General features: G+C 47.7%; 1 protein-coding gene across 5 annotated transcripts; it reads left to right on the top strand.

Annotated features, from left to right (window-relative positions):
- The first annotated feature begins 4,599 nt into the window (after positions 1 to 4,599).
- On the top strand, positions 4,600 to 23,888 carry LOC122120862 (ral guanine nucleotide dissociation stimulator-like). 5 transcript variants are annotated; one of them, XM_042695096.1, is made up of 18 exons: positions 4,600 to 4,698; positions 6,214 to 6,329; positions 12,085 to 12,228; positions 12,706 to 12,870; positions 13,246 to 13,392; positions 16,424 to 16,620; positions 17,204 to 17,263; positions 17,980 to 18,173; positions 18,427 to 19,595; positions 19,700 to 19,918; positions 20,187 to 20,290; positions 20,722 to 20,782; positions 21,429 to 21,497; positions 21,926 to 22,009; positions 22,456 to 22,488; positions 22,779 to 22,900; positions 23,093 to 23,188; positions 23,491 to 23,888. In XM_042695096.1, the coding sequence occupies exons 8-18, from the start codon at positions 18,008 to 18,010 to the stop codon at positions 23,744 to 23,746; spliced, it is 2,379 nt and encodes a 792-aa protein (XP_042551030.1). In that variant the 5' UTR covers positions 4,600 to 4,698; positions 6,214 to 6,329; positions 12,085 to 12,228; positions 12,706 to 12,870; positions 13,246 to 13,392; positions 16,424 to 16,620; positions 17,204 to 17,263; positions 17,980 to 18,007; the 3' UTR covers positions 23,747 to 23,888. The 5 variants fall into 5 exon arrangements, with proteins under 5 accessions (XP_042551030.1, XP_042551033.1, XP_042551035.1 ...); XM_042695099.1 differs by lacking the exon at positions 13,246 to 13,392; XM_042695101.1 differs by lacking the exons at positions 4,600 to 4,698; positions 6,214 to 6,329 and adding an exon at positions 9,740 to 9,816.
- Positions 23,889 to 27,932: the final 4,044 nt, after the last annotated feature.

The raw sequence follows: 27,932 nt of genomic DNA, 5'->3' as shown, positions 1-27,932 counted from the left end.
CTTTGGACCTTGTGGCAAAGCAAGTCCTCATGGTGGAAGCACAGGATGGAGCAAAGCTGCCTACTTTATGGTGGCCGGGAGGCAAAAAGAGAGGAACAGGAAGGGGTGGGGTCCCACCATCCCTTAGACAAGTCTCCAGTGACCTGACTTCCTTCCACTAAGCCCTTCTTGCTAATGTTCTAGAACCTTCCAGGCTGCCATCAGACCTAACACATAGGCCTGGGGGTGGGGAGCTGTCAGAGTTCACACTGTAGACAGTCAGTGGCTTGAAGGTCATTTCCAAAGACATCCCTGGAGTTCTGAACTGTCTCCACTGCCTTAGGAGGCTCAGGGGAGGCTTTACAAAGATTGTGTTGAGATTTTTCCCAAAGGAAGCTACAGATTTTTCAGGGATAGGATTCTGGATGAGGAACCTGAGTGAACAGTTCCCAGAATGTGGAAGAAATGTGTGAGACCTTCCTGCTGGCTTAAAAGGAATACTTATATGTTTGTTTGTTTGTTTCTGTTAACCCATATTTGATGAAGCAGAGTGAGCACAGCAGACCTGTGATGGAGCTGATATTCTTGCTTCAGATAAGACTAAGCTGCAGTGACTTTAAGAGACATAGAAGTATAATTGGGTCTAGAAAAGGCCTGGGCAGCACTGATGCACAGGAGAGTATTGGGGCTTGAACTCAGACCCTGGATGCTGTCCCTTAGCGATCTTGTTCAAAGTATGAGGCTGTGATCATAGAATGGGAGCTGATTTTGTTTTTGTTTTTTTTTTAATGGAAGAAGAAACATGCTGTAAGGGCTGGAAAGTACCAGGTAGTAAACACATAAAGGAGCAAAGGCATTCAGGGCACAGCAGGGTGGTGTGCTTATAGAGTGGAGAGAGTGCTGGCTTTCCATGGTACCTGCAGGCACCTGGCCTCTCACATGTCATCACAGACACTGAGGCCTGCCTTGCTGTTGGAGCCTGGGACATCACTTTGTGGTAGGAATTTCCCAGCTCTGTTACCATCTTAACATATCCTTCTTTACCTCATAACTGAGGTGTTGCCAGGCAGCTGATAAGGTGTCAGGACCTGAATTCCCAGGCAGGGCCTCACAGTGGAGGAAGACTCAAGCTCCCTCCTCAGTAGTCACACAGCTGCAGCCATGCACGGACTTTGTTCCCCTACCATGCTGAGAAGTGCAGACTGTGGAGGTGCTTGTTGAGTGCCTTTGATAAAGCACAGCAAATTACTACAGACCAGGCAAGGAAAAAACTATGCTCACTGATCATATGAATCTTTCTCTCAACAGTCTTAAACTCAGGGTCTCAGGAGCTCTCACTTGGCTTTTTTCATTCAAGGCTGGTGGAGTTCTATTACTTGACCACACACACCTTCACCTCTGGCTTTTGGATGGTTAATTGAGGATAAGAGTCTCACGGACTTTTCTGCCTGGGCTGGCTAGGAATCATGATCCTCAGACCTCAGCCTCCTGAGTAGCTAGGATATACAGATGTACTAGTACCCTATATTTTGGTAGACTGTGTTTATGAAAACATACCTTTCAACACAATAGAGAAATTAGACAAGAGAATGCATTACCTCTCTCTTATTTCTTCATTTGCACAGCATGCTATTTAGTAAATGCTTTATAAATCCACATACATACATACATATCTTATTAAGTAGTTGTACAAAGAGTTTTCAGTTCAGCATTTCAATTGAGGTCAGTTTATGACCTCCCTCTAAGACCCTTAAGGGTCAAGACTCAGCAAAATTAATTTTTGCTGGAGGAACTCTAGAAGGCAAAGCAAAAAATAGAAAAATGTCTCCACAATTGCTCCACAGTTACAATTCATTGTGCCACTCATTGTGGGAAACGAAAATGTGTGTACCTTCCGGCAGTGATTTCTTTTCAAACCAAGAAAGTGTGGTAGATGGGAAAAACCTGGGATAAACCAGGTTTAGATTGGCATGGTAAGTAGAAGCCCGAGGGTTTTATTTATTTACAGAGATGTGTGGTAAAGGAGAATGAACCTCTGAGTTACTCCATTAACAGTTCAGGATAACTGTGGGATTTCCAATGTAGAATCTTGGTGAACTGGAATTGGTTGCTGCATCTCAGCTACTTCTTGTCCCTACTTCCAGTTGCAGCTGCCTTCTCCCAGCCCCATTTCACTTCATTATGAAACTGTCTAGGAGTAAACACCCAAGCTTCTACTCAGCAGACAGCATGGAGTAGAGGAGGCATCAGGGAACACTGACTGCTTCCTCCTCCTCTTCTCCTTGTGTCTTCTGCACTTAACCACAGGATCCCAGTAAGGAGAGTGTTAGAAAATGTCAGAGAAGATGAACAGGCTTAAAGATTGCAGCTTTCTATCTGGCTGTCAGTGTTTCACCTCTATAATGCTATGAAGATCACGGTTCAAAGACAGCCAGGTCAAGAAAGTACATGATACATTTATTTTCAATTAACCACCAAAATGCTAGAAATGGGGATGTGGTTCACATAGTAAAGCACCAGTCTTGAGTGAATAAGCTAAGAGACAGTGTACAGATCCTGTGTTCAAGTCCCAGTACCAGCATAAAATGAAAACATCAAAGCTTACATCCTTTCTCTCTTTCAGCTAAAAACTCTTTGCACTGCCATCCTCTGTGTGATGCATTTTTATCTGCTTCTTTCCAACATGAGGCCCACTGGGTTTAATTTTCCACCAAAACATCAGGTTGCCTTGTCTTAGGCTTGGAGGTCCCAATGAGAAGGCATTGTCTATCTCTTATGCTAGATTTTGCTAGTTTGGATCAAGAAAGTGATGATAAACCTGGAACACTACCCCACTTAGACCCATCTGTCATTCATTCATGCATGCATACATTCCTTAATTCATTCAAGGAATATAACATGAGGGGCTATATGTGAGTTGAGGGTTGAGGACCTGGAGCAGGAGCTTAGAACCAAGCCTCCAGCCCCTCTCCCTGTGCCTTTCATTCACAGTGTGGTGGAGAGTCAGAGACACAGGCTGGAAATAAATAGGTGCATCTCAAATAGGAGTTCATTGAACTCCTGTTGTGCCCATGGAACCAGATCAAATTTCAAGAGGATACCAGGTATTACTGAGCTGCTTCCTGTCCTCCAAGCAGTTCAGATTTTAGTTGAGGAGAAAGGACAGGTATCTCATTTAGCAAAATCTCCCATAATGGGAAGTTTACCTTCATCTTCCTGTTAGTGACATGACATAGACCCTTCCCAGGAAAGGAAAGGAGAGGTGATCCAGGCCAGATTAATTACAGGAGAAATGTTAGAAGAACTAGAAAGCTGGAGAGTTGCTGGCAAGGACTCTGCCTTGTGAGCTGTGTGCCTAGAAAACTGTTTCTGAGTCTGTGTAGGACACAGTTTCTCCATTTTCCAAATGGAGATGATACCAAGGACTCTGTAGCATATTGAATTTTCCAAAGATAGCCATACAAGGATCTCTGGACACACATTTCCCACACTGCTCTCTTTTTACTCCTCTCACCTTGTGGTAGGGTTGATGTGTCTTCTCTTTGGTCTCCAGGATTATGTTGTGACAGCCTTGACTGACAGACTGACTGTAGTGAAATGGATTATTATATTCCTAGCATAGCTCTATGATGAAAATGCTAAGCACCTAGACATGTATTGCTGTTGGAATCCAGCCGCCATGCTGTGAGGAAGCCCACACCCATGTGGGAATCATTGAGCCCTGTGGCCCTCAGGCCTGGCTGAGCTCTTGGTAAATGCCTGGGACCAATCCTGACCATGTGAATGACAGTCTTGCAAGTGGATCATCCAGTAAGCCTGGGTTTAGTTGACTCTGCTTGAATACACACCAACCCTGGCCCTTTTATAAGAGGACTTAAACTATCGTTATTGTTTGAAACTACTGGGTTTTAGGATTGTTTTCATGAAGTAATATGTAACTGAGATGCTTGTCATAGAAAGTCACTAAGAAGAGTCCATGAAATAATACCTGTAAATCAGCACGAAAAGTAGCTTTCCAGTAATGATAGCTTTTAAAATAATTTGTGTTACTAATAAGTAAGTTTTAATAGAAATCATCCATAGTATCCAGTAGGTTTTAGGGAACTTTATTTGTTATTTGTAAAACCCTATTGTGTGTGAGCATCCTGGAAGTGTTTTCTGCCGAGATTCTGCTGAACTCTATGTCCTTTCCTGGGTCAGAAAATTATTTGGTTTTCTTTTTTTGGGTCCGGTTTTGGGGCCTGAACTCTGGGCCTGGACGTTGTCCCTCATCTCTTCAGCTCAAGGTTAGCGCTCTACCACTTGAGCCACAGTGCCACTTCTGGCTTTTTTCTTTTTGCTTATGTGGTGCTGAGGAATTGAACCCAGGGCCTCAGGCATGCAAGGCAAGCGTTCTACCACTGAGTCACCTTCCCAGTCCAATTACTTGGTTTTTAAAGTCTTTTCCCCCTTTTCTTTTCTTTTCTCTGCTTTGCTTTCTTTTCTGATTCTCAGGAATGATCTACATATTGATCAACTTCTTATTTTATCTGTTCTTTGGAAAAACATAACGAGGAGCTATACAAGTACTATTTATCCCTTTAATTGCTGTGAATTGGATACTAGAATTTGTATCTGGAATGTCGTATAAAGCTCATGTGTGAAAGGCCAAGTGACAAGTCAGAGGCACTAGGAAAGAGAAGTGGAACCTTCAGGAGGAAGAGCCTGATGGAAGGGAAGGTAGGTCAATGGTGGGGCGTGGGGAGCAGCTTGCTCTTGAAGTGGATCCTGGGATCTTAGGCCCTTGTCTTTTTCTCTCCTTGGCTATTATGTGTATAGTCCCACTATGGTGGTACTCCTTGCCACAGACCTGAAAGCAAAGGGTCAAATGACCCTGAACTGGAACCTCCAAAACTAAACTGAAATAATACCTTTCTCCTGTATAAGCTGATTCACCTCAAGCATTTGTTTCAGCAACGCAAAGAAGACTAAGCTGTTAGACCACCCAAGTGCGTTGTCCTTCCCTTATTCACTGCTAGACATGGAAATTGTTTTTTTGTTTTTTTTTTTTAGGTCCGGTCTTGGGGCCTGAACTGTGGGCCTGGGCGCTGTCCCTCAGCTCTTCAGCTCAAGGCGAGTGCTCTACCATTTGAGCCACAGTGCCACTTCCGGCTTTTTTCTTTTTGCTTATGGGGTGCTGAGAAATCGAACCCAGGGCCTCATGCATGCAAGGCAAGCGCTCTACCACTGAGCCACCTTCCCAGTCCCGGAAATTGTTTTCAATTCCACTGAAAGAAGCATTCTCTAATTCATATTTTTATGTATTTAACCCAAACGGGTAATCCTGGACTCTGAATAAAGGCCCTGTTGAATTTGTTCAACTTTATTCTAGTAAGTGAATTGTTCTCCACACAGGTTATGCTAAGTTACACTTCATTTAGCATTGTGTATGTGATCTTGGTCATTCCATGTGTTTTTGTGCGCATGTGTATTCTGATACTGGGCCTTGAACTTGGGACCTTAAACTCTCTCTTGGCTTTTACACTCAAGGTTTGTGTTCTGTCACTTAAGCCATACCTCCACTTCTGGCTTTTTGATGGTTAATTAGTCATCAAAGACTCATGAACTATCCTGCTTAGGCTCACTGGGAAACCCTGCTACCTCAGATCAGCCTCCTGAGTAGCTGGGATTACAGGCACAAGCCACCAGTATCTGGCTTATGCCATATTTTTGTTGATGCATGGTATTATTGTATTCTTTGTGCTTTTCTCATTGGAAGGGTGAACCTGGCATTTTATTGTATTCTACCTTCCTTTTTGCTGATGACTAGTGAGTCATGTTATCATATTGGGAGGACCTTTGAGACCATCCACTCAACATTACCTCTTAGAGATGCCAAAACTAAGAGTGAAACTGTTTCCTTATTTCCTTACTACTTTTTCTTTTCTTTCCTAAGGAGGTTACATTTAACTTCCTCTGCCCCTTGTTGTTCTAGCCTACTGAGTTCAGCATCTCATGCAGTAGTAGAAGTGTTGGGTACAGGCAGCAAAGGTGGAAAATTACAAGGAGAGAAAATGATGAAACTTCAACAGCACAGATTTCCCCCTGGCCATCGGTGTTTTTCACCCCAAGAACAAGATTGTTTACCATATTTGTGAGCTTCCTTGTGTTTGACACAGGATCTAGATCTCAGGGAGGGAGGTCAAATGTTTGCAAAATGATGGAACCGACTCTAATGCACTACGTGGCTTACAGGGTCCTCATCGCAGGCTGCAAATACTTCTGAGGCCAAGAGGTATCTCATCTCTGCAGCTGGCACTGCCTGCTTCTGCCTGTGGCTGCAGTCAACTGGGAACGACTGATAAGGAGCAGTAAGTATTGGCTTTGTCCTTATAGGGATGGGTTCCCTAGCACATTTTGCCTGATGCTCTGGAGGTTAGCCCTCTTGAGTGCAGCCTCCCAGAGGCCAGCTGTTGGGACCAGCTAGGTCATGATGTCGTAGTATGGAGTAACATTTGTACTGGCCCTGGAGGCCGTTGGATACTTGCTCGTCCTTTGTAAAGCTTCTGGTATTGCAAGACATTATAGGGCTGTGATTCAGCCAGTCTTGTGTTTTCACTACCATCACACCAATAACTATCTTACTGACTCCCTAATTCCAGTGAAGGAGCCTGACATTGAGTTCCAGGGGGCCTGTCCCATATGATTCCCGTTTCCCCAACACACAGGCAAGTGTGAAATAAAAGAACACATTGTGAACAGAGTAGCATTGTGATCCTTTTTTCTTTTTTTGCCATTCCTGTGGCTTGAACTCAGGGGGAAGGCACTATCTCTGAGCTTCTTTTCTCAAGGCTAGCACTCTACCACTGGAGCCACAGCTCCACTTGTGACTATTTTTAGTAGTTAATTGGACAGAACTATACTACCTGGGCTTTACTGTCTGGGCTGACTTTGAACCTTGATCTTCAGATCTCAGCTTCCTGAGTAGCTAGAATTATAGTTGTGAGTCTTTGGTGCCTGCCTGTGTGTTCTATTTTATTCTAGATAATTTGTGTAACTCAAACAACCTGTGAGCCTGTTTGTTTTACATACAGGGAAACATCACACCTGATATGAATATTCCAACACATATCAAAAACTGTTAACATCTTACTTGTACAACTGAAGATTTGAATTATAAATGTTTCTCAGTGATCCTGAAGACACGATCATTTGATAAATCATGGTTCCTTCAGTTTCAATAGAGTCGCACATTCTCTCCCTTCCTCTAGTTTGTCTCACTTCTTCCTGTTCAGGTCATAGATGTGCTTGTGTGTGTGTGTGTGTGTGTGTGTGTGTGTGTGTGTATGTAAGTGAATCCTTTCCAGAACCCAGTTTAACCCCTTGTGGGCTCTCAAACACTTCTGAAGTTTCATGGTGTCTTTGGAGACAGGTGGCTACCGTCGTGCTTTTTTAGAGTTTTATTTGTTTTGAGCTTCCACCTGGAGTCTCCTTTAGCTGGCATGTGGGAGGAGGTGTGGGGAGAGCCTAGACACCTGGCCAGGATATTACTTGTTTCTGTGCTGGTCCAAGGATCGCAGCCTACAGAGTAGCTTGGATTACAGTAGTGAGACACTGGGACCTTGCTAAGAGAAATAGTTGTAAGGGACACATGTCCTGTCCTGTCCTGAGGCTGACACAGCCTCTCAAGATGTGCACCTGTACCCAGTACTCCAAACTGGCTTGTGTACCCGATTTTTGTCATGACAGGAAAAGTCATACAGGAAGAACACAGAGAACTCTTGATGGAGGAATTTGTAATCCTGCAAAGAGAAGTGCTGGGGAAAGCACTGCTCAAAGGGTGCCCTCTCTTCACAGGTCAGTTTTAGTCTGCAGACTCATTGAACACTCAGCTCCTTTCCTTGTCCGGGAAGTTAGAGGAACATTGGCTGGGTGCACAGTGTTTCATGTATTGTACATCGGATCATTTATTGTATGGTGGTCATGCTTTGAGCAAGAACAGTAGAAAAGGACCCTGTTAGAGATACCTGCTCCTGTGGTTGGATGGATGCTCATATGGGTATCAGGACCATCTGAGTGGCTTTTATTAGAGAAGGAGATCTTTAGGATCCTCGACTTTAATGGGTGATAAGATAGTTTATCTCCTCATGAGTTTCAAAACAATGGAATATCATTGTCCAGATGTTTGAAAATGATGTAGGAGACTTATGACAAGAAGGAAAACAATATGTGTCAGAAACTCACATAATAGCCATGTAAACTTGGTAATTCTTACCTTAGAACAGGTAAAGCAATAGAAGGTCACAGGCATTGAGCTCACACACCAGTCATGTGACAGAACCAGGTTAGATTCAGTTTGTGGCAGGAGGTGGTAGGAGCTGTTGTGTAAGGTGTTCAGAGGAGATGGACTTCAGGAGATAGTGAGCAGCCTGGAGGGAGCTGATTTTGCTTCTAAGTTTGATGCTTCATTTAGGTCCTAGTGCCTCCATGAATTTTTCTGTGTGCTTCCTCATAATTTTTCTGTGTGTCAAGGCTGGGGCTTGAGCTCAGGGTCTGTGTGCTCTCCCTTAGCTTTTCCTCACAGGGCTAGCACTCCACCATGTGCCACAGCTCCATTTCTGGCTTTCTGTGGTTCATGAACATGAGCGTCACAGGCTTTCCTGACCCAATGGACTTCACACCATGATTCCAGATTGCAGTCTCCCAAGTAGCTGATTCTAGACATGAGCTGCCAGCACCCAGCTACAACTGGGTATATGTCATTCTCTAGAACACGCTCATTGTTTTAAGGGTTAATGTCAGAATCATAAGAAATGATTGACAAATTTAATATAACGTATATGAAGTCTTAAGTTTAGGTTTTGTTTAAGATTTAGGCTAAGGACGAAGATGAGCAGTCAGCTTCATAATCAGGCAGAAATTCTAGTGCATACACTCTCCAGAGTGTGGTTTTGTGAAGAGAGAAGGGAATATTTAGCACTCCATCAACTTGATGCTCTTGAACTAGCTGACCAGTGTTGCTGTTTTCTCTATTTCCATTTTCATGATGTGCGCCATTTCACATGGAGTTGATAAGAATCTGGGTTTCAGGAGCTTAGCAGACCATGGTTGTTCTCCTCTTGCCAGAAGACGTTAACATTATTGGCGGCAGTGGCAAATAACTCAGGACTTTCTACCTGCTACACATGAGCTATGCCTCAGCACCTTTTGCCTTAGTTTGTTTGTCAGAGGGTCCTGAACATTTACCTGGTGCCAGATTCAGTCAGTGACCTTCCTAGTGCTGCCTGTGAGTACTGGGACCACAAGCCCTTATACTTTGATATAGACTTTGATATAGAACTTCAGTAACTTTTGTCCAGACTGCCGGTCTTGAACCACACTCCTCCAGTGTCCATGTTCCAAGTAGCTTGTATTACGGTTTGCTCTACTGTGCCTGGATGGTGGGTGACTTTAAATCATTTACTGTAGAGGCGTTTTTTTGTTTTTTTGAGGGGGAGGGTGGCTGTCTACCTAAGTACATGTAAACTTCCTATATTTAAAGCCTAGATCTTTTCATCATACTGTTTATCTGAATTGTGTGCTATTGCCAGAAGCATGTTTCATTTTACTAGCAAAATTGAAGTTCAAACCTACAAGAGGCTTTCTTATTTGAGGCTACATTTGGCTGCCTGGTAAGGCAAGGTCCCTGTGTCCATGCGCTCTCCCATGTACCTGGGTCCTGCTCTTTGTCAGGCATTCTCTTCTTCCTAGTCCTCACAGCATTTGTGATTGCCCACAGCTGGCTAATGGAAGAAGAGCAGTTTGGCTTTCCTGCATTTAGTGGCATCTCTCGCCTGACCTCGCTGGTATCCTTCTTGGGTAAGCATTTCCTGGTGTCTGCTACTTTGGCAGAGCAAGAAGAGGAGCAGTATATGCAAATGACTGTGCACCTAGAGACCAAGGACAGATGTAAGTCATGAGAAACCTATGAGAAGGAGACTTCAGGCTGTATCAATTGTATACAAGGGTGACAACCGAGAAAACCCCAAGGGACACAGCCAGTTGTCCCAGTGCAGCAGAGCTGACAGCTTGCAAAGACTAGAAAGTAGTCCCACTTGTGTTGCCTCCATTGTCCAGTAAGTGAATAGTTGCTTATAGAATTGAAGCATGTTGCGGAGGTCAAGTACTAGAATCTTTACTGTATACTTCTTTATTTGCATACTCAATTTAGAGATTGGCCTCTCTCTGCATTTCCCAGGAGGATCCTGATGTAGTTGACTCAAGTGATCCTCATAACCTCGGCCTTCCCAGTAACTGGAACTCTAGGCCTGCACCCCTGCTCCCAGCTCCCTTCACGTAGCTTTACTGATGAAGAAATGGAGGTGTGAGAAACATGTTGCCATTCTTCACTGCCTCATATCTGAAGACATGATAAACATTCTGAGATAGATCAGACTGTTTATATTACCTAAAGTTTATTTACATCCAATGTCTTTTAGCTGTCATAGCCAATGACTACACTCCTGGCTTCTGATCGTGCCTTCGAGGAATGGTTTCACATGTTTCCAGTTATTTTCTCTCTCCCTCCAGCTTATCCCATTCTGCTAGAAGGAGATATTTGAGCTCAAACATGGCATCTGTCTGGACCTTATCATCACACCTTAAGAGCTACTGATAACTGTTGTCTTGGGACAGAATTCCTTAAGTTACTTTCAGATAGTATAGTTGAGTGAATGAGGACACAGGCTGATTATGATAGTAGCCCATAAAATGCCTAGAAAAAGCCGGGCATCGGTGGCTAACACCTGTAATCCTAGCTACCCAGGAGGCTGAGATCTGAGGATCGAGGTTCAAAGCCAATCCTGGGCAGGACACCCCTTGAGTCTCAGAAAACCGGAATTGGCATGTGACTCAAGTGGTAGAGTGCTCGCCTTGAGCTGAATTGCTGAGGGATAGTGCCCACTCCCAGAGTTCAAGCCCCATGACACACACACACTCTCTCACACACACACACACACGCACACACACACACACACACACACACACACACACACACACACACACACACACACGAATTGCCTGGAAAAGCAGGGGTCATCCCTCCAATCCCTGCTATACAAATGCAGTAGGAGGCAATGTCTCATGAGTAGCATGGCCTGGCCTTTTCAATTCTTTTTTATACTATATTTTATTTTATTATAAAGATGCTGTACAGAGGGGTTACAGTTATATGAGTAAGGCAATGAGTACATTTCTTGTCGAGCATTGTTACCCCTGCCCTTCTTCTCTCACTATCCCTTGCCATCCCCACCTCCCTCAATCCTCCCCAGAAGGAAAGTTGTAAATTTCATTTCCAATATACTGTCCTATGAGTATCATTGTTCCAATGGGTCATCCTGTGTCCTTGTTTCAGCGTTTTGTTATTTCCCTTCCCCTCCCCAAATTATACAAATGTATATAGAAGATTCAGGGTACAAGTGAAAAAAAAAAAGATTCAGGGTACCAAAATCAAGTAGAGTGACAAACAGAGGATATACCATAGGGGGAAGAACATACAAAGGAAACCAAATAATCACATAGTGCATTAAAAACTACAATAAAGGAAGACCTCTTGGGTCCATATCTTGGGGTTCATTTCACCTAGCATCATCTTCTCTGGTCATATGTATATAGCTGTTGAGCTTTTCTGCTCATCTGACAAAATAATGCTAGATGTATATTAAGAATTGCATATGAGGGAAACGATGGGGCCTATATTTCTTTGGGTCTGGCTTGCTTCAGTGAATATGATTTTTCCAAGTCTTTCCATTTCCTAATTAATGGTTAGTGTCATTCTTTCTGATGGAAGCATAGAATTCCATTTTAAATATGTGTATATGTATATACATATATATATATATGTATATATATATATCACATTTTCTTGATCAATTCATCTACTGAGGGACATCTGGGTTAGTTCCATATCTCAGCTATGGTGAATAATGTTGCGATAAACATATTTGTGCTGGTAGCCTTCGTATGGTTTTGTTTGTGATCATTTGGGTGAATGCTCAGAAGTGGAATCCTTATATATTAACCTGCTCCGGAATGGTCTGGCCTTTTACAAGTGTTTTCTGACTCAGTCTGTATACTGACTCCTTGAAGGGGCAACTGAGGCACAGAAGTCAAGAAACTTCGCAAGGATGTTGTTAGACTTTCCTTGTCTACAACAAGTGACGGAGAGAAACTGTTTCAAGGAGGAAAGGAGTGTTTTGGCTTGCTTCCGGCCTCTTCAGTCCAGGCTTGGTGGTAAGTCAGACATCATCTCATCAGCAGTGAGCAATGGCAGAGGCTGCTTCTCTCATGCAGCCAAAGCAGGCTGCACAGTACAGGAAGGGGCAGGACAGACACTTAACCAGTGATCTATTGCACTAGGTCCCAACTGCTAAGTTCCCAGCACCTCCCCAGCTAAGTCCACAAGCAAAGGACCAAGGCAACATTTGCTATTCAACTAGTAACTGATCCAGGGATTTTCAGTCCTCACTCCAGTTGCCTTTCTGCGGTCCTCACACTGTGTGCATTCTCCCCAGCCATGCGGGAAGCACACAGAAACAAGTATAGACCACACATGGTACTGTCTGCATCTTCTCACAGTCCTCACATACCATAGTCCTTACTAATTTATTGGCTGTGTTTAAATTTTGTCAAAGTATGTATTCAGTTTGTTCAAGACCCACTCATGCAGATATCCAATTTAGAAGTAGTGACAAAAACACCTGTATTCAGGTCCTCAGGATGCTGTGGAAGGAGGCACGGGCCCTGTCTGGTTCTTCAGGACTTGCTCCAGAATCGCCACCTTGGCCATGCCTACAAAGCATGTGCTGACATGCTGACACAGGTGTGGATGTGGCTTCCTGCAAAGAGAAGAATGAATTGCCAGTGCCCTGGTTGGTGAGTAGTTGCATTTGTAAATATTCATGAGTGATGTCAAAGAGGAACCCCCTCAGTGAGCCCAGGCCTGGCTCCAGTGGACTGGGTAGCATCAGTTGCCATACATACTCAGGTTATGAATGAACCAGACCCTTTCTTTAGGACAGAATTTACCCAGGAAAATGTCCTCACTGTTGCACAGGCAGACATCGTAGCTCTTCCCTGCTATCGGAAGAGAAACAACCCAGAGAAAGGGGTCACAATTTGGAGAAGTGGCGTTTTACATACTTTGTAGGTTTTCAGGAGCTCTGATGGGAGCTTCAGTGGGAAACAGAAGGGAAACAGAGGACCCTGTCTGCTTTGGGCCCAATTGTTGGTATTTTCTGGCATGTTTAGGTTGAGAGAGTCATGAGAATGTGATGAGAAGAGCACTAAGAATTCTGATGGCCTGTGGCGTGATGGACATCTGGCTGTCACTGAGCTGCCACATTGAGCCACAGCTGCAAGGAAGCTGAGTGCACAGTGAGGCCATGTCTGAAGAAGGTGGGCAAGCCTCCCCACCTGCTCCCCACCATGCGCTGTCTAAAGTGAGGCTTCTCCTGTCTTTTTACAATCTGCTAACCTGGCTTGAGGAGAAAGGGCCTGTCTTCAAAGAAACAGACGTTGAAGGTTCCATTTCAAATCTGGATCCCTGGAGAATGTACCAAGTGGAGGTGTCAGCAAGAACAGGTTCCAGAAAGAGTCAAATCTGTTTGTGCAGAAGCTCTGGGGCCAGGTCTTTAGAAGGAACTGGCTGCAGAAAGGAAGCTCATCCTGCACTGCCTGGTGCTGGCAGAGGTGGTGCAGAGGTGCTGCTGCTTGGAGCAGTAGGAGAAGAAGCAGTGGGTACCACCAGCACCACATGACAGTTGGATGTTCTTGGCTGTTTGCTTCCATTCTTACCATTAAACATGTTGGAGAAAGAGGATGAGTATGCCGCTACCAATCGTGGGAGTGAGATTTGGAGTTGTGTACAAAGAAAGTCCATACCATGGTGGAGCTGAATTGCTTGTGCCATACTTCTGGTTCCATTAGTTCTTCCCCACCATCCTAAGAGGTGGACAATTGTCACTGGTATATTAGCCTTTGGAAATTAAAAATGGTTAAGTCTATAATGGTATAAAATAATAAGCACAGATATATCAAATCAATGTCATAGGCCTGGATTCTACCTGCAGCCCTCACACAGTGGTCACTTCCTCAGAGCAGGCAGGAGGAGTCAGGAACTGTGTCGTCGGGATAGATGGCAGGATCAGCGCCATGGTCGGCAGGACCAGTAACATGGTCCTGGTGATGGAGGTGGAAACCACATTGGAGGGTTACCTCAAGGGCTTCTGTTGGGTGGCTTTAGAGCAGGAAACCCTGGCCTCTGTTTCCCATGAAAAAGCCCCCACCATGGCTCCCAGTCAGGCTGAATGCATAGACCTCCTTGGCCCTGCATGCACGAACCATGCCAGTGAGCATAAGTTGCCATCATCAGAGTCTTGGGCACTGACTGTGACATTTTTGTTTTCAGTCATGGGGCCTGAACTTGGCCTCTGTGCTGTACCTCAGCTCTTCAGCTAAAGGCTAGTGCTCTACAAATTGAGCCATAGCGCCACTTCTGGCTTTTTCTGCTTATGTGGTCCTGAGGATTCGAACCCAGGGACTCAGGCATGCAAGGCAAGCACTGTACCACTGAGCTACCTTCTCAGCCCTGACTGTGACATCTTGAGCAAGGGAGATGGTGGACCTAGGGAAGGAGCAGACAGGGAAGGGCACACCTAGGAATCTAGAGGCAAAGGATGCCAAGGTTCTCCCTCCCCTGCCAGGATCCCCGTGGTGGAGGCGCCTGTCCACTTCCCTGTTGCTTGAAAAGTGAAGGCCTCCCATCTCCACTTTTCTCCACATCAACCAACTCCACGTCCAGGCTGCTCTCACTCTAACTCCTCTTCCCATGCGCAGTGGCAGCAGAAAATTCTCAGCCCTAGGAGCTGAGTGGTGCCCAATCCACTGTGGTAGCCCGATCCCTTTGTGCCCTTTCCACCTCTACCTCAGTGAACATGGTGCAGAAATCACTGGCTCTCCATGCCCACACTGGTCACTCCATCAGCCCACCAAATGAGCCCAGAGATTGGCCTCAAATTCTCTTGGATCCCAGGCTGCCACACTCTCTGACTCTCCAGAGGAGTAGAGAGCTGAGGATACAGGACACTGAACAAACTCCCCATTCTTTTCAGCTTCCCATCTCTCACCCACCCTCTCATTCGCACACAGACCTTGTGGCAGGTAGAGCTCCAGTATGCGCATGTGAGGACCCATATGAATGAACACAGACGTGTGCCATCGTGCCTGTGTGGATGAATCTGTGTCTATGTGTCCATGTGAGGTCATGTGTGTACCTCTCTCAATAGGTGTGTTGAACAAGGGAGTCTCTCATGGGTAGGCTTCCAAATAGAGAAGACCTCATCTGTGTGTGCACTTGTGAAATGCTCACCCCCACATAGAGCTCAGATGTTGCCTTTCCTTTTTCTTTGTTGTTCATTGTTGGCTTGCATGGATTTGAGATAGAATCTCTTGCCTAGTTATCCTCCTTGAACTTGGTATCCTCCTCCTGGAGGCTCCTACTACAGGAAAGAGAGGCCTAGGCAAGGACAAGTGGTTTGCAGTTTATTCTCTGTCTAGACACCATGTGCAGGGACTGAATCTCTACAAGAGTGCAGTGAAAATGACTGACACCAGCTGTAGGGTTCCCAAGCATTGGATAGATACTGGGTGTTATTCAGTGTATGATTTGCTCAAGCAGGTGCTGGGTGGAAGCACTAGGAATGAATGGGTGACTGGGGGAGGCAGGCAAGCTCAGGCACTTGTACATGAGGAGACATTTAAACTGGTAGGAGGGATCTGGTGGGAACTCACTAAGTGTGTCCTCATAACCATGACATTAACTAGACAGAGGACAGTTGGTTGTATATGTGGAGTGTGTCTAGTTTGGCTCCTGCCCTGCCATGGGGCCCAGCTAGCACCCAGGGGACATTTGCAGAGGTCTGGTCTGAGGCTGAGTTCAGAAGAGGGGACTTCCCTTCATTGATGATGATATCTCCAGAGATGATGTCACAAAGGGCCAGTAGGAGTTGGTGCTGGTTATCAGCTGAACCAGCTGAGCTGTATGGAAAGCGGAGGGACAGCAGGATGTTCTCCTGCTGTTGCCCGCTATTCCACAGAACAGCGCCACAAAGCGAGTTCGATATTGTTCGAAGACGCTGGGTCATCCCTTGTCCCAGTCGCCTGAGAAGATCTACACCATGTATCCCACGGGTGAATCAAGGAAGAAGGAGGGTGTGGAGGGAGGGCGAGTCCCCTAACCTACTACCTTCTGGCAGCCTCAGATGCCATGTGTTTACATTCTTGAGTGGGGTGTAAATACATGAGTTTGTGTGTGTGTGTGTGTGTGTGTGTGTGTGTGTGTCCCCAGGTTATTTTCATTGTATGGCCCTGAGCCTTTTCCCAGTGTGCTGCTGTTTCTATGTTTGAACTGTGTCTCATTTCTCCACAGCAGTTAGAGTGGGTTTTAGCCCCCACCCTTCCTGATCCCTGCAAAGCAGGATACCTGCAGGGAGGCAAAGTGGAGAAGCTAGTAGACCACTTAGTGCCTGCCCTGCTCTTCGGAGATGCTGTGTTTGTCCCAGTGTTTCTGGGGACATACCGCACTTTCACGACTGCCCATCACGTGTTGAACCTGCTGTTCAACAGGTAAGTGCCACCTCTGATCCTAGGGATGGGTCCATTGGCTAGGCCTTGGCATGTGCTGCACCAGTAAGGATCTGCTTGGATCCTGACTACTGGCATGCTAGGAGCAACATCCTCACTGCCTGAGGCTGGAGGGGTGGGATGGGTCCTGAACAGGCCTGTCCACATCATGACCTTACACACTAGGGAGCGCAGGGATGTGGGCGGAGCTGGGAGAAGCCCCTCTCTCATGAAGAACTCCTCTCTACATCGAGGCCTCCTATGAATAAGACCTCAAGAAAAGCATTTTCCAAATTGACAGTGGTGGTTGATGTTCCATCTGGGCATCTTGACCTACCTGAACCTCACTAGGAAGCCCAGGGGAAACACTGAGAGACCCCATGCCCATTGAGGTGTGTGTGGGGGAGGAAGCTAATGGGCTCATCATCTTGTGTGGGGATGCATTTCCAGACGCTTGACACCACTCAGTGAAAGAACAGGGAAATCCTTGTCATCCTGAGCTCCATCCTGTGCTCAGAGAGACCATTGGGACTGTAGACATCATGTGCAGACACAGTATGTTTGACATTCTCATGGTGTCCCCTAGATACAGTCATTTCCTTGAATATGAGGAGGAGAAGGCAGGCGCGCAGGAGCACCTGCAGCGGTGAGTGTGTCTGGGGGAGGAGGGAGGGCATGTGTCTTAGGGGTGGTTGCAAAGAGCTGGCTTTGGGAGGCCTGGGCAAAGGGAAATTGAGATTCCTGAGGGGAAGGCTCAAGTCCAGGTAGGAATGTGTCCCTGCAGAGATTGTGTGTGCTTGTTGTGTGCCTATGGAGGGTGGGAGAAGCCTCTGGCATGTGACCAACCCAGTCCCATTTGCCTGCCCTGGGAATCCTCAGGACCACACAGAACGGGGAGGGCGACACTGCGCCATCATGGACAATCCCCTGAGATTCCAGGGGCCTCAGTGAGTGCTCAAGGGCCAGGATGTGCTGTTTGGGTTGAGAGTCAGGACAAGACTGTTGACACCTGGCTCTATGTGAACAGGAGGCCACTAGAGGCCACTAGAGGCTGCCCAAGTGAGGAGATTCTGGGTTCTGGAGATAACAAGCAACAGGACAAAGCACCCCAGAGATGACAGTTTGGGGAGCATGCCCAGGGACACCAGGCGGTGGGTGTGGGTGGGATGGTTTCATCTGTGATGTAGGTCTTGTCGCATCGCTCGTGTAGACAATGTGTGTAGTGCAGCCAGGTGACCAGGCCCGTTGTGGGCTATGGGCATGGGCAGGCCCAGGAGCCCAATTCATACACCTGTGTTTGAGGGGGTCTGAAAGGAGGGTAGGCCCAGCCTCTGACTCTGCTGCTTCTCCCTCTGCACCTAGAGCCTTCTCCTTCATACTGGGCTCCTGGATGAGGGAGTACCCAGAAGACTTCACTGGAGCACCGGACACGTCCTGCCTGCAACACCTGGTAACATATCTACACCTCAATATGCCTGGCTCTGTTGAGGAACAGCAGGCCCGCCTTCTGCTCAGCCAGCTGGAGCACATGCTTCTCAAGAAGCCAGAGCTGGAGGGTGAGTAGCATGGGCTGGCAAAGGAGAGAACAGGTGTGGGATTCCAAGCTTTGTCCACCTGAAGGCAGCTCCCATGCTACCATGGGGCCATCAACAGGACAGCCAGGGAACCTGGATGCCTTGGCATGAAACCTGTCCTGGCAGGGCTTCCTGGGGTGGAGTCCAGGGACTAGGGCTTCTCAGCAGGCAGGGGTCTCGTGGCCGTAGGAATGACTGAGGGGAAGGCAGTGCTGTAGGGGATCTTTGCTTGCAGCTGTTCCACCAACTGCCAGGCTTTATGAGAAAACCACTGTACACCCACTGGATCCAACACCCTGCGTAGAAGCAGTACTACCATGTCAGTCAGAGCTGGAACTAGCTGTAGCCTCAGAGGCCCCCTCAGCTCCAGGAGCTGCAGTGGAGCTCCAACAAGAACCCCATGCAGACGGATGTTCTGACTCACCTCCGTCAACTGTGACCGAAGAGATCAATCCACCTGCAGGTCAGCCAATGGCCCACAGCCTTGCACCATCTCCAGCACCAAGTCTGGATCTTGACCTGCAAGACTCAAATGAAGAAAGAGGGGCTGATCCCTCAGTGCCAGGGGCACTTAGCCCAGTGGTAGCAATGGCTCTAGAGCCAGCCATTGATGCACCAATACATGCCAGTGATGAGGGTATGCCAGTGCCCACTCCAGAAGCCCAGCTGCCTGAAGGCCAGTGTGACCCAATTCTGCAACCCGCCCAAGAAGGAGACGCATCTGCAGTTCAACCAGAGCCCTCCAAACCTATTGTAGTGAGCAGCTCAGGGCCAGAGCTAGAGGCTCCAGGAGATGAAAGCCTGGAGTCTGTTCTCGGTCCATCTGGGGAGCAAGTGGAGTCTCTCGGTCCATCTGGGGAGCAAGGGGAGTCTCTCGGTCCATCGGGGGAGCAAGTGGAGTCTCTCGGTCCATCTGGGGAGCAAGGGGAGTCTCTCGGTCCATCTGGGAAGCAAGTGCAGTGTTGCCCGCTTGCTGGAGAGGCTGACTGCCTTGAGTCTGTTGCTGAGCAGCCAGAGCCACCCGTACAGGAGCCTCTGCCGCCCAGCCGGGATGTAGCACCCGTCCCATCTGTGCAGCTGGAAGCTGACACAGGCTTAGGAGAGGACATTCATCCAGTTACTTATTTTGACAAATACTATGAGCCGCCAGTGGCTGAAGACGCCGATGGTGCTCTGACCTGTGCTGCCGAGCAAGAGCCTGCTGGCCCACCAGCTAGCGAGGCAGACAGGCCTGCGGAAATAGACCCGGCTCCCTGGGAGTGCGTGGAGATGGAGGATGTGCAGATTTCCTCCAGGGGGCCATCCCGGATGTCCATGCTGGAGTTAGACAGTGATGAGGAGACAGCTCGAGTGCTAGATTGGCTGCCCGAAGAGAAGGCAGATCAGTTCTCCATCATGGCCGTCGTAAGTAGCTTGGCAGGGCTGGGCGTGCGGGCTTTCCTTTGCACCTCTACTGCCACACCTGCCTCAGGGCAGAGTCATGCTGACCATTCATTTCATCTTTTCAGAAACTGTTCAAAAGACTCATCCCTTACCACCTTTTGAGTTACGTGTATGTACAAGCTGACCAGGAGGAGTGTCTGGAGCGCCTGGCACCCACTCTGCTTCCCATACTGGAGCACTGTGAGCAGGTCTCCAGTTGTGTGATCACCACGTGCCTCGGGGACCACAGCATGGAGGCAGCAGAGAGAGCCCAAGTGGTGCAGCACTGGATAGAGGTGGCTCTGGTATGAGCAGGAGGGGCCCAGGGACCCTTCTTCCCTTTCCTACTCCCACCAAGTGGCTGCCTGCTCACTCACAGCCACTGCCTAGCCTTAAAGCCCTCCTCCTACTCTGCCCTCACTTGGGCTGTGTGCATTCCTGCCCTGCTTCCACTGTCATTCCCCTCCCCCAAGCTGTCCCAGTTCAGCCTAGTAACAAAGGCCAAGCCCCAGGCCAAGCAGGGGAGCCCAGGAGTTTCCTCCACAGCTCTCCTCACCCATTCTTCACTCCTAGGAGTGCCACCTACGAAAAAATATCTCCACCTTATTTGCAATCGTGTGTGCTCTGCAGAGCAGCCAGCTCCAAGGCCTGAAGAAGACGTGGAGATTGGTTTGCAGGTGGGTGCACCTTTCTCCTGGGCAACCCTTGCTTCCTCAGCTTAGCGTCCATCTTCTGGGAGCCCAATGGCAGTGCCCCATGGCAGAGACCACAGCTCTATGGCCTTGCCTAGGATTTGCCTGCTAGGTTGGGATTCCTCTTCTGCCATACATTGCACAAGGCCCTTGGGGACGTTTTCCTTCAGAGACATCACAGCTACACCAGTCTGTGCAGTGCTCTTCCAAGCAAAACCACTCTGGGAATTGGGGTGGAGCTGGAGGTTTCCCCTCAAGACTTTGTTCCTAACCATGTGACCTAAGGGTCACAGTGGCTCTCCCTGCACAGCCCTGTGCCCATTAGCATAAAGTCCTGCCTCCAAATGGGAAATCCATTCACACTCCTCCTCTCCCTTCCTCTCCCATCTGTCACCTTGTCTCTGCCCATCGTCCAGGGAGAGAGTAGCTGTCTATCAGGAGCTGAGGAGGATACACTGCCAGGAGCAAGTGTACAAGGTTGTATGAGCCCCGGAATAAGATTTGACCCTCGGACGGAGGCGAGGGAAATTTTCTCTCTGATGGAATTCAAGGAGCATATCCAACATAGCTAGGAGAAGCATCCGTCGTGGGCTTGGGTGGGGGACAGATCGTATGGGGAAGAGGAGGTCCCTGGGGACCCCGTGGAGTGAGTGGAGGAGGCCACCTGGGTGTCTGAGGAGGGTGGAGAAAGTGACAGGGTTGGGTTGTCAAGGTTGCTGCTGAGATTTCCTGTCAAGCTTCCTCCTGAGTGTGGCCTGTGTTGAGGCTGCCTCTCTACACCCCGCCAGCCTGGCACGCCCAAGCCATGCCCTGGCTCTATTTCTGGGTGGCCTTCCCGTCCCAGGAGGGAAGCCTAGCCAGTCATGTGAGGTCAAGATGTCCCTTCAGATCAAGCAGCCCCAGAAACATCTTTTAGGGGATGCAAATGGCCACATCCACCATGGAGACAGGCCTTGGCATATGCTCTGGCCTGCCCAGGGATACAGTGCTGATGGTCACAGGGAGCCTGAGATCCTAGGGCCCAAGCCATGGCTGTCACACCACATTTGCGGCAAGAGGGGACTTTGGAGGGTTGAATGGTTAGAGAAGGAGTATGTTCTACATCCATGCTAACTGCTGCCAGGGGCGAGAGTCCAGATACAAGAGCTTCTGGAAGAAACTCAAGAGAGGCTGCAAGAAGCCTCAACAATTGGTGAGTGTGCATGCCTGAGGCCAGGGGCTTTCTAGAAGGAGTAGTTGAGGGGGGTCCCCCAACCCAACCGACCTGTTGGCCCACTCCCTTAATGCCCCATCACACCTGGCCTCTGCTCAGATGGCATGTTGCAGCAATGAGTTGCAGCCACAGCACTAAGGCCTGCACAAGAGTAGAGGAGCAGGTGAAGGGCAGGGCCACAGACCTTGCCCGTGTGTCAAGTGCCAGCCCTGGAGGGGCCCAGACCTAGATAGATTTCCCCATGCAGGGCTGTGTCTTTGGTATGGGGTAGAGGGTGGATCATTGAGGAATGAGCCTGTCTTGCCCCAAGTTCTGCTAGATAGATGGCTCCATGGGACTGGGGTAAGTCGGGTTCTTGCGAGGAGCTTAACAGGACTCTTCTGATCTTTCTGCACCCAATGCCACAGGACTATCCCGAGGGCACAGTCCCTTACCTGGGCACCGTCCTCACACACCTGGCCTCACTGCACAAAGACCAAGATTCCAAGGATGTGAGTGAACAGGGCCCCAGCCCTGGGAAAGCAGATTGGGGACAAAGAGCCTCTCCCTGCCCCTTGACCTCCAGCAAGAGCCCTCGTCCTCCCCAGCCCCAGAGTGCCAAGCACCACAGCAATCCTACTTGTGATGCCCTATGCCCTCAGACCTCAGTGCTGCTGATGACATGGGGCCATGTCTCAGAGGGTGGTGAGCAAGGGTGGCAGTGTGACAGCAGGTGCTCAAGCTAATAGCATGGCCTTGTCACTGGAAGCCTCAAGTCTCTGCCATGTGCACAGAGAGTTGAGCAGTGAGCTCCCTGTCCTCAGGACCTAGGCCTCCCTGCCCTAGACTGAGAGCAATCCTAGTCCAGCTGTGCACCCAGCCTGCCCTCTGCTGGAAGGACTTGGTAGGGCGCCAAGTGGAAACAGCATTTTCTTAGCACATATTCTTTGCTTTGCAGGGCTCTTGGCTGAATGTAAAAAGAAGACGAGAGGTGAGAAAATGACACCTTCCTCTGCAGGCAGCCAGCTGTGCGGGTCCCTTAGGTCCTTCCTTCCCTCTGATGTGGATGGTCACATCACTTGTCCTCCAGAGGTCAGGAGATGGGGCCTTGAGCTGGGGATCTAGGACAGCGTGCTGGGGTTGGGCACTGGATCTCAGTAGAGAAAGGCGAGTGTGTTGGGGAGAGACAAGAGTGAAGCCAAGTGAAGACCCGAAGTCAGCTGCCTGGCCTACCTTGCCCTGGTCCAGGTCCATCAGCACTGTGTCCTTTCTCTCAACCAGGAATTCAAGGTGATGGCACTAATGAAGGAACTAAAGGGCTCATGTCAGGAGCTCCAGGTGGTTCCTGACATGAACTTCGTATCTTGGTTTAACAACATGAACCGCCTAAATGAGTTGGAAAGGTGAGCTGGGGTAGGCAGTGGGGGCAACAAACATGGGAATCCCCAGCACCAGTCCATGAGAGCCTGTTGTCTGAGTCAGCCTCCCACCAGACCTGTTGAAGGAAGGGTGTATGAGCTCCTGAGTCCCCAGGGCCCCTGGGAGGGAACCCCCAGGGTGGAGCCTGCTGTCCAACCAGCTACTTCTTGTCTTAGCTCCAAGCTATCCAGGGAGCTGGAGCCTCCCCGCCGGGTACTTGTCCTGAGCAGGAACAACAAGAGGAGCCCTCCCCTGAGGAAGCGCTCAGGAAAGTAAGTACATAGGCTTGCAGGGCCAGGGACTCCCCAGGGTCTGGGTGGTGGGACAGGCAGCCTGATGAGCTGGGGCTGCCATCCCACCACCTGCCACACAAGCCTTTGTCTGGGTGGTGTGGCCTGACCTCTGCCCACCTCACTTCCTTCATTGGGGTCCCACGGTGGTCCTCAGAGGATTGGGCATATGGCTCCTTGAAAATGAACAGTAAGGAAGGCTGCCTCAAGCCCAGGGGGCAGTGGGTGTGGGACAGCCCTGTGGTTCAGGGAAGCCCTGGAATTAAGGCAGTCCCTCCATTCAGTTGCCAGGCTTTGACAAGAGAGCTCAGCAACAATGGCAGTTCCCAGTTGGAGACAAATGAGCAGCTCAGCGGTGGGAATGGCAGCCATGCACCCAGCATGCACTTGGGCTGCTCACCCAAGCCTTCTTCACACTGCAACCGATTATTTCAGTCGGCCCCAAACATCTGCATGGCAAAGATGACAGAATATGAGGGAATCTTGCCGTTCCTGAGCCCCCAGCCCTCCCGGAGAGCTGGGCATGGGGCTGTATCCTAGGCTGTCCTTTCTTCAGCCAAGATGCGTGCACTCCAACCAGAGAAAATCATATTCTCCAATGAGTTATGGGAAATGCGTTGCACAATGCACAAAGACTCAAATGTCAGGTCATTTAGATTAAAAACCTATGTGGAAACACTAATAGCGTGTTAAAACCATTTCTTTACAAGAGCAAGGTTTTGGTGGGTGCTTTTCTTTGCCTTCCTTAATGGCAGAGACTTCTGCATATTCTGTTCTAAGAAGAAATCCTTTCAGGCTTTGAGCTCATTTTTTCCTGCAGAATGAGCAAGAGCAGGTCCCTCTAGGGGCTAGGCTTTCAGTCAGGTGTTCTCATGAACTGTTCCACACGCCTGGAAATCTGAGTGTTGAAATGTCTCCTTTGCAACAGCCATCATCTGTGTGGGAAGCTGCTGGCTCCTGTGCAGGCAGGGAATCCACCTCAACCTGCTGGGAGGGACTGGAATCACCATGCAGGACCCTGGGGGAAAATCAAATGAGGCCACACCAGACCCAGGGCAGTGCTTCAGGGAGGGAGACACTGCTGAGCTGCAAGAAGAGCTAAACGTAGTCAGACCAAAATCACAGTTCTTCCAAAGCAAGTACCTGCCTAAAACTATAAGCACACTGATAAAGGGAAACCCAGGGAAACATGTAAAGGAGAAGATACAGATCACAGAAAGCACATCAGTCAAATGCCAGAGCCACTCACAGTTTCCTAAGGGAATATAAACCCTCTTGACTCATCATTTCTTTGAGTTCAAGTAATTCTTCAATAGTTGCCCTCCTGAGCTCTCATGCCAGTTACAGGAAGAAGATATATTATCTTTTCTCCACTACACAGTTGAAGAAAGCCATGGCAAGAGCACTTCCCCTTTGTGTTTATAATACCAGAGTTGCAGTGAACAAAATTCCATCTGGCCAAGCAGACACACATGACCAGGAAGGAAAGTGGGGACTATGCTTCTAGACTCCTCCACAGAGCAGTAGCAAAGGAGCCCAGCAAGAGATCAATAGAGGTTAATGCACTTAATGTTGTTTCAATCCTCTACTGTAAATTACCTGCCAGGTGCTGTGACTCACATCTGCAATTTCAGTGTCTCAGGAGCCTGAGATCTTCAACCTTATACAACTGAGATACACACTGTCATTCCAGATATCCTTGCAGACTGTTGAAACCTAAGACGGTCAAAATATAAGCTTTCATATCCATGACCATACAGTGGAGTTCAGATTTTGCATGAAAGCTACATTTCATGAAATGGTAAATTCTATCAGATGCAAGAATAGAATAGTCAACCCAACTTCCTAATGGAAGCACTGCCCAAATGAATGACCTAACAGCATCAGTGCTGGATGTGATGAGAGGGGAAACAAAGCTGAAGATACAATGTTTCGTTGTAAAGAGAAATGTTTCCTTTCTCCTGTGAGGAGCTTTCAGATAGCTTTCCTTATTTTGTCTTCAAAGATCATTGAGAAAGAAGTATCCTTTTAAGTGGATATTTTGGTTCAGCCATTTATCGGGAATTTCCAGTTTTATTGGATTATAAGCAGCAAATATGTACCACAATTTACAATCTTTTCGTAGAGCTTTTATAAGAAAAAATTTAGTGCTTTTTCTAGCTCTTTTCTAGCTCTTTCCCAGGTCTTGTTCCTCCCCCCCCTCACCCCCCACCGAGGGTCAAGATGGCCAGGTGTCAGCCAGAAGGATGAATAAACCTATGCCTTACCTGAAAAGAAAAAAGAAAAAATGTATTTGAGATCAATAAAATTGTGTATTGCCATTGCATCTACTACAGATGACTTGTTATCCACTGTCTATAGCATACAAATTCTTATTTTAATCTACTAATATATTTGTCATTGAGATAAAATATTTTTCCTATTTTTTGGGGGGGGGTCCGGTCATGGGGCCTCAACTCTGGGCCTGGGTGCTGTCCCTCAGCTCTTCAGCTCAAGGCTAGCGCTCTACCACTTGAGCCACAGTACCACTTCCGGCTTTTTTCTTTTTGCTTATGTGGTGCTGAGGAATCGAACCCAGGGCCTCAGGCATGCAAGGCAAGCACTCTACCACTGAGCCACCTTCCCAGCCCCTTTTCCTAATTCTTATATACTGAGATGTGAGGTTAGTTGTGTCATAATTTGTGTGTGTGTGTGTGTATCCTGGGGTTTGAACCCAGGGCATAGGCACTGCCCCTAAACTTTATGCTCAAGGCTATTATTTCTGGCTTTTTCGTGGTTCATTTTAGATAAGAGTCTCTTGGACTTTCCCACCCAGATTGACTTTGAACTGCACTCATCAGATCTCAGCTTCCTGAGGAGCTAGGATTATAGGCATGAGCCACCAGTGCCCTATATGATGTTAGTTTTTATCATTGTTGGTGACTTACCACACTGGTAATTTACTCCCTACTCTTCTCTCAGGCAAATCTATCATATCCCTTCCTAGTTTTTCCTAATTCAGGTTGGACCAGGATCCTTTGAACCTGCAGTCATCCATGGAGCTACATGCACAGGTGCATGCCGCCACACCACACCCAGCTTACTGTTTGAGGTAGGGTCATGCTAACAGTTTTATTCAGCCTGGCCCTGAAGTGTGTTCCTCCCGATTGCTGCCTCCCCACTAGCTGGGACTGCATGCATGAGTCATGTGTCCAATCTCATGTTATGTTTATCAGGCATGAGGAAGGGGGAAGGGGGAAGGTCGGAGATCTGTAAGACTCTTCAGGAATGTTAGCATACAACCTTCTGAGCTCCATCCAGTATCTATGAATACCTGGAACTGAAATTGCTTCAGAGCCCATGTGCTCAAGGCTGGCCACTAGCCTCTGGTGTTACTTAAGAAGCAAAAGGAAGTGAAGTCATGGGGTCCCCATGGGAAGGGTTGTTGGGACCTTGGCTTTGCCATTATGTCGTTTCTGCTTCCTGACCATCACCAGCTCAACAGCTTTGTCATGATTTCTGCCTCCCCAGAGGCTCAAAGAGAGGGGGCCAAGTGACCATGGATGGAAATCCATAAAACCTTGGACCGAAAGGATCCTTTTGTCCTTTTACAGGCTTTGGTCAGGTGTTTGGTCACAGCCACAGAAGATGACAAAAGTGGTCGCTTCTGGCTCAAGTCTTTTTTTTTTTTTTTTTTTTGGTCCTCTTTTTTTTTTTTAATTTAATTTTATTTGTGAACATACTGTACAGAGGAGTTACAGTTACATGGGCAGGATAATGCGTACATTTCTTACCAAGCATTGCAGCCTCCTCCTTTGTTTATCCTTCACATCCCTTCCCAGCCTCCCCCCTCCCACCCAATCCCAATCCTTCTCCTTCCCCCTCCCCCCCCCCCCCCCCCCCCCCCGCACCAACGTTGTAAAGCTCGTTTTGGACATAACAACTTGTACTTCTCATTGTTGCAACAGGTCCACCTGTATCCTTAAACAACTGGTTTTTCCCCATCTCCTCCACAAGTTATACTGACATCAAATATAGTGAAAGCAGGGGTTATACTGTGGAGGAGTGACATACAAAGCAACAAAGAGATAATCTTATAAATGTGTTAGAAACACATGCATGAAAGAAAAAAAACATTAAAATACACATCTAAGGGTTCATTTTCCTGACATCACATTATCTGACCTTTTCCGCTTGACTCATACATATACTAGATATTACAAATAAGGGAAACCATGGGACCTACGTTTCTTTGGGCCTGGCTTACTTCACTTAATATAATTTTTTCCACGTTTTTCCATTTCCTAACAAATGGGGCAATGTCATTCTTTCTGATGGAGGCATAGAATTCCATTGTGTATATATACCACATTTTCTTGATCCATTCATCTACTGAGGGGCATCTGGGTTGGTTCCATATCTTAGCTATGGTAAATAATGCTGCAATAAACATAGTTGTGCTGGTAGCTTTAGTGTGGTCTTTTTTGTAAACATTAGGGTAAATGCCCAAAAGTGGGATTGCTGGGTCATAGGGGAGCTCTATGTGAAGTCTTTTGAGGAACCTCCATACTGCTTTCCAAAGTGGTTGAACAAGTTTACATTCCCACCAACAATGAAGTAAGGTTCCTTTCTGTCCACATCCCCTCCCGCATCTGTTGTTGTTAGAGTTCTTGATTTTTGCCGTTCTAACTGGAGTGAGGTGATATCTCAATGTTGTTTTGGTTTGCATTTCTTTTATGGCTAGGGA

This window comes from Dipodomys spectabilis, unplaced genomic scaffold, assembly GCF_019054845.1.
Source record: "Dipodomys spectabilis isolate Male_0828 unplaced genomic scaffold, ASM1905484v1 ptg000178l, whole genome shotgun sequence".
Classification (NCBI taxonomy): domain Eukaryota; kingdom Metazoa; phylum Chordata; class Mammalia; order Rodentia; family Heteromyidae; genus Dipodomys; species Dipodomys spectabilis.
This window is presented reverse-complemented; position numbering and strand designations above follow the sequence as displayed.

Excerpts from the sequence above, each read along its gene's own strand:
- LOC122120862 (XM_042695099.1), top strand. The coding sequence starts at position 18,008 with ATGAGGGAGTACCCAGAAGACTTCACTGGAGCACCGGACACGTCCTGC. Across the intron at positions 21,498-21,925 it reads GCAAGAAGCCTCAACAATTG|GACTATCCCGAGGGCACAGT; the intron begins GTGAGTGTGCAT and ends CCAATGCCACAG. Across the intron at positions 22,901-23,092 it reads CGCCTAAATGAGTTGGAAAG|CTCCAAGCTATCCAGGGAGC; the intron begins GTGAGCTGGGGT and ends TTCTTGTCTTAG.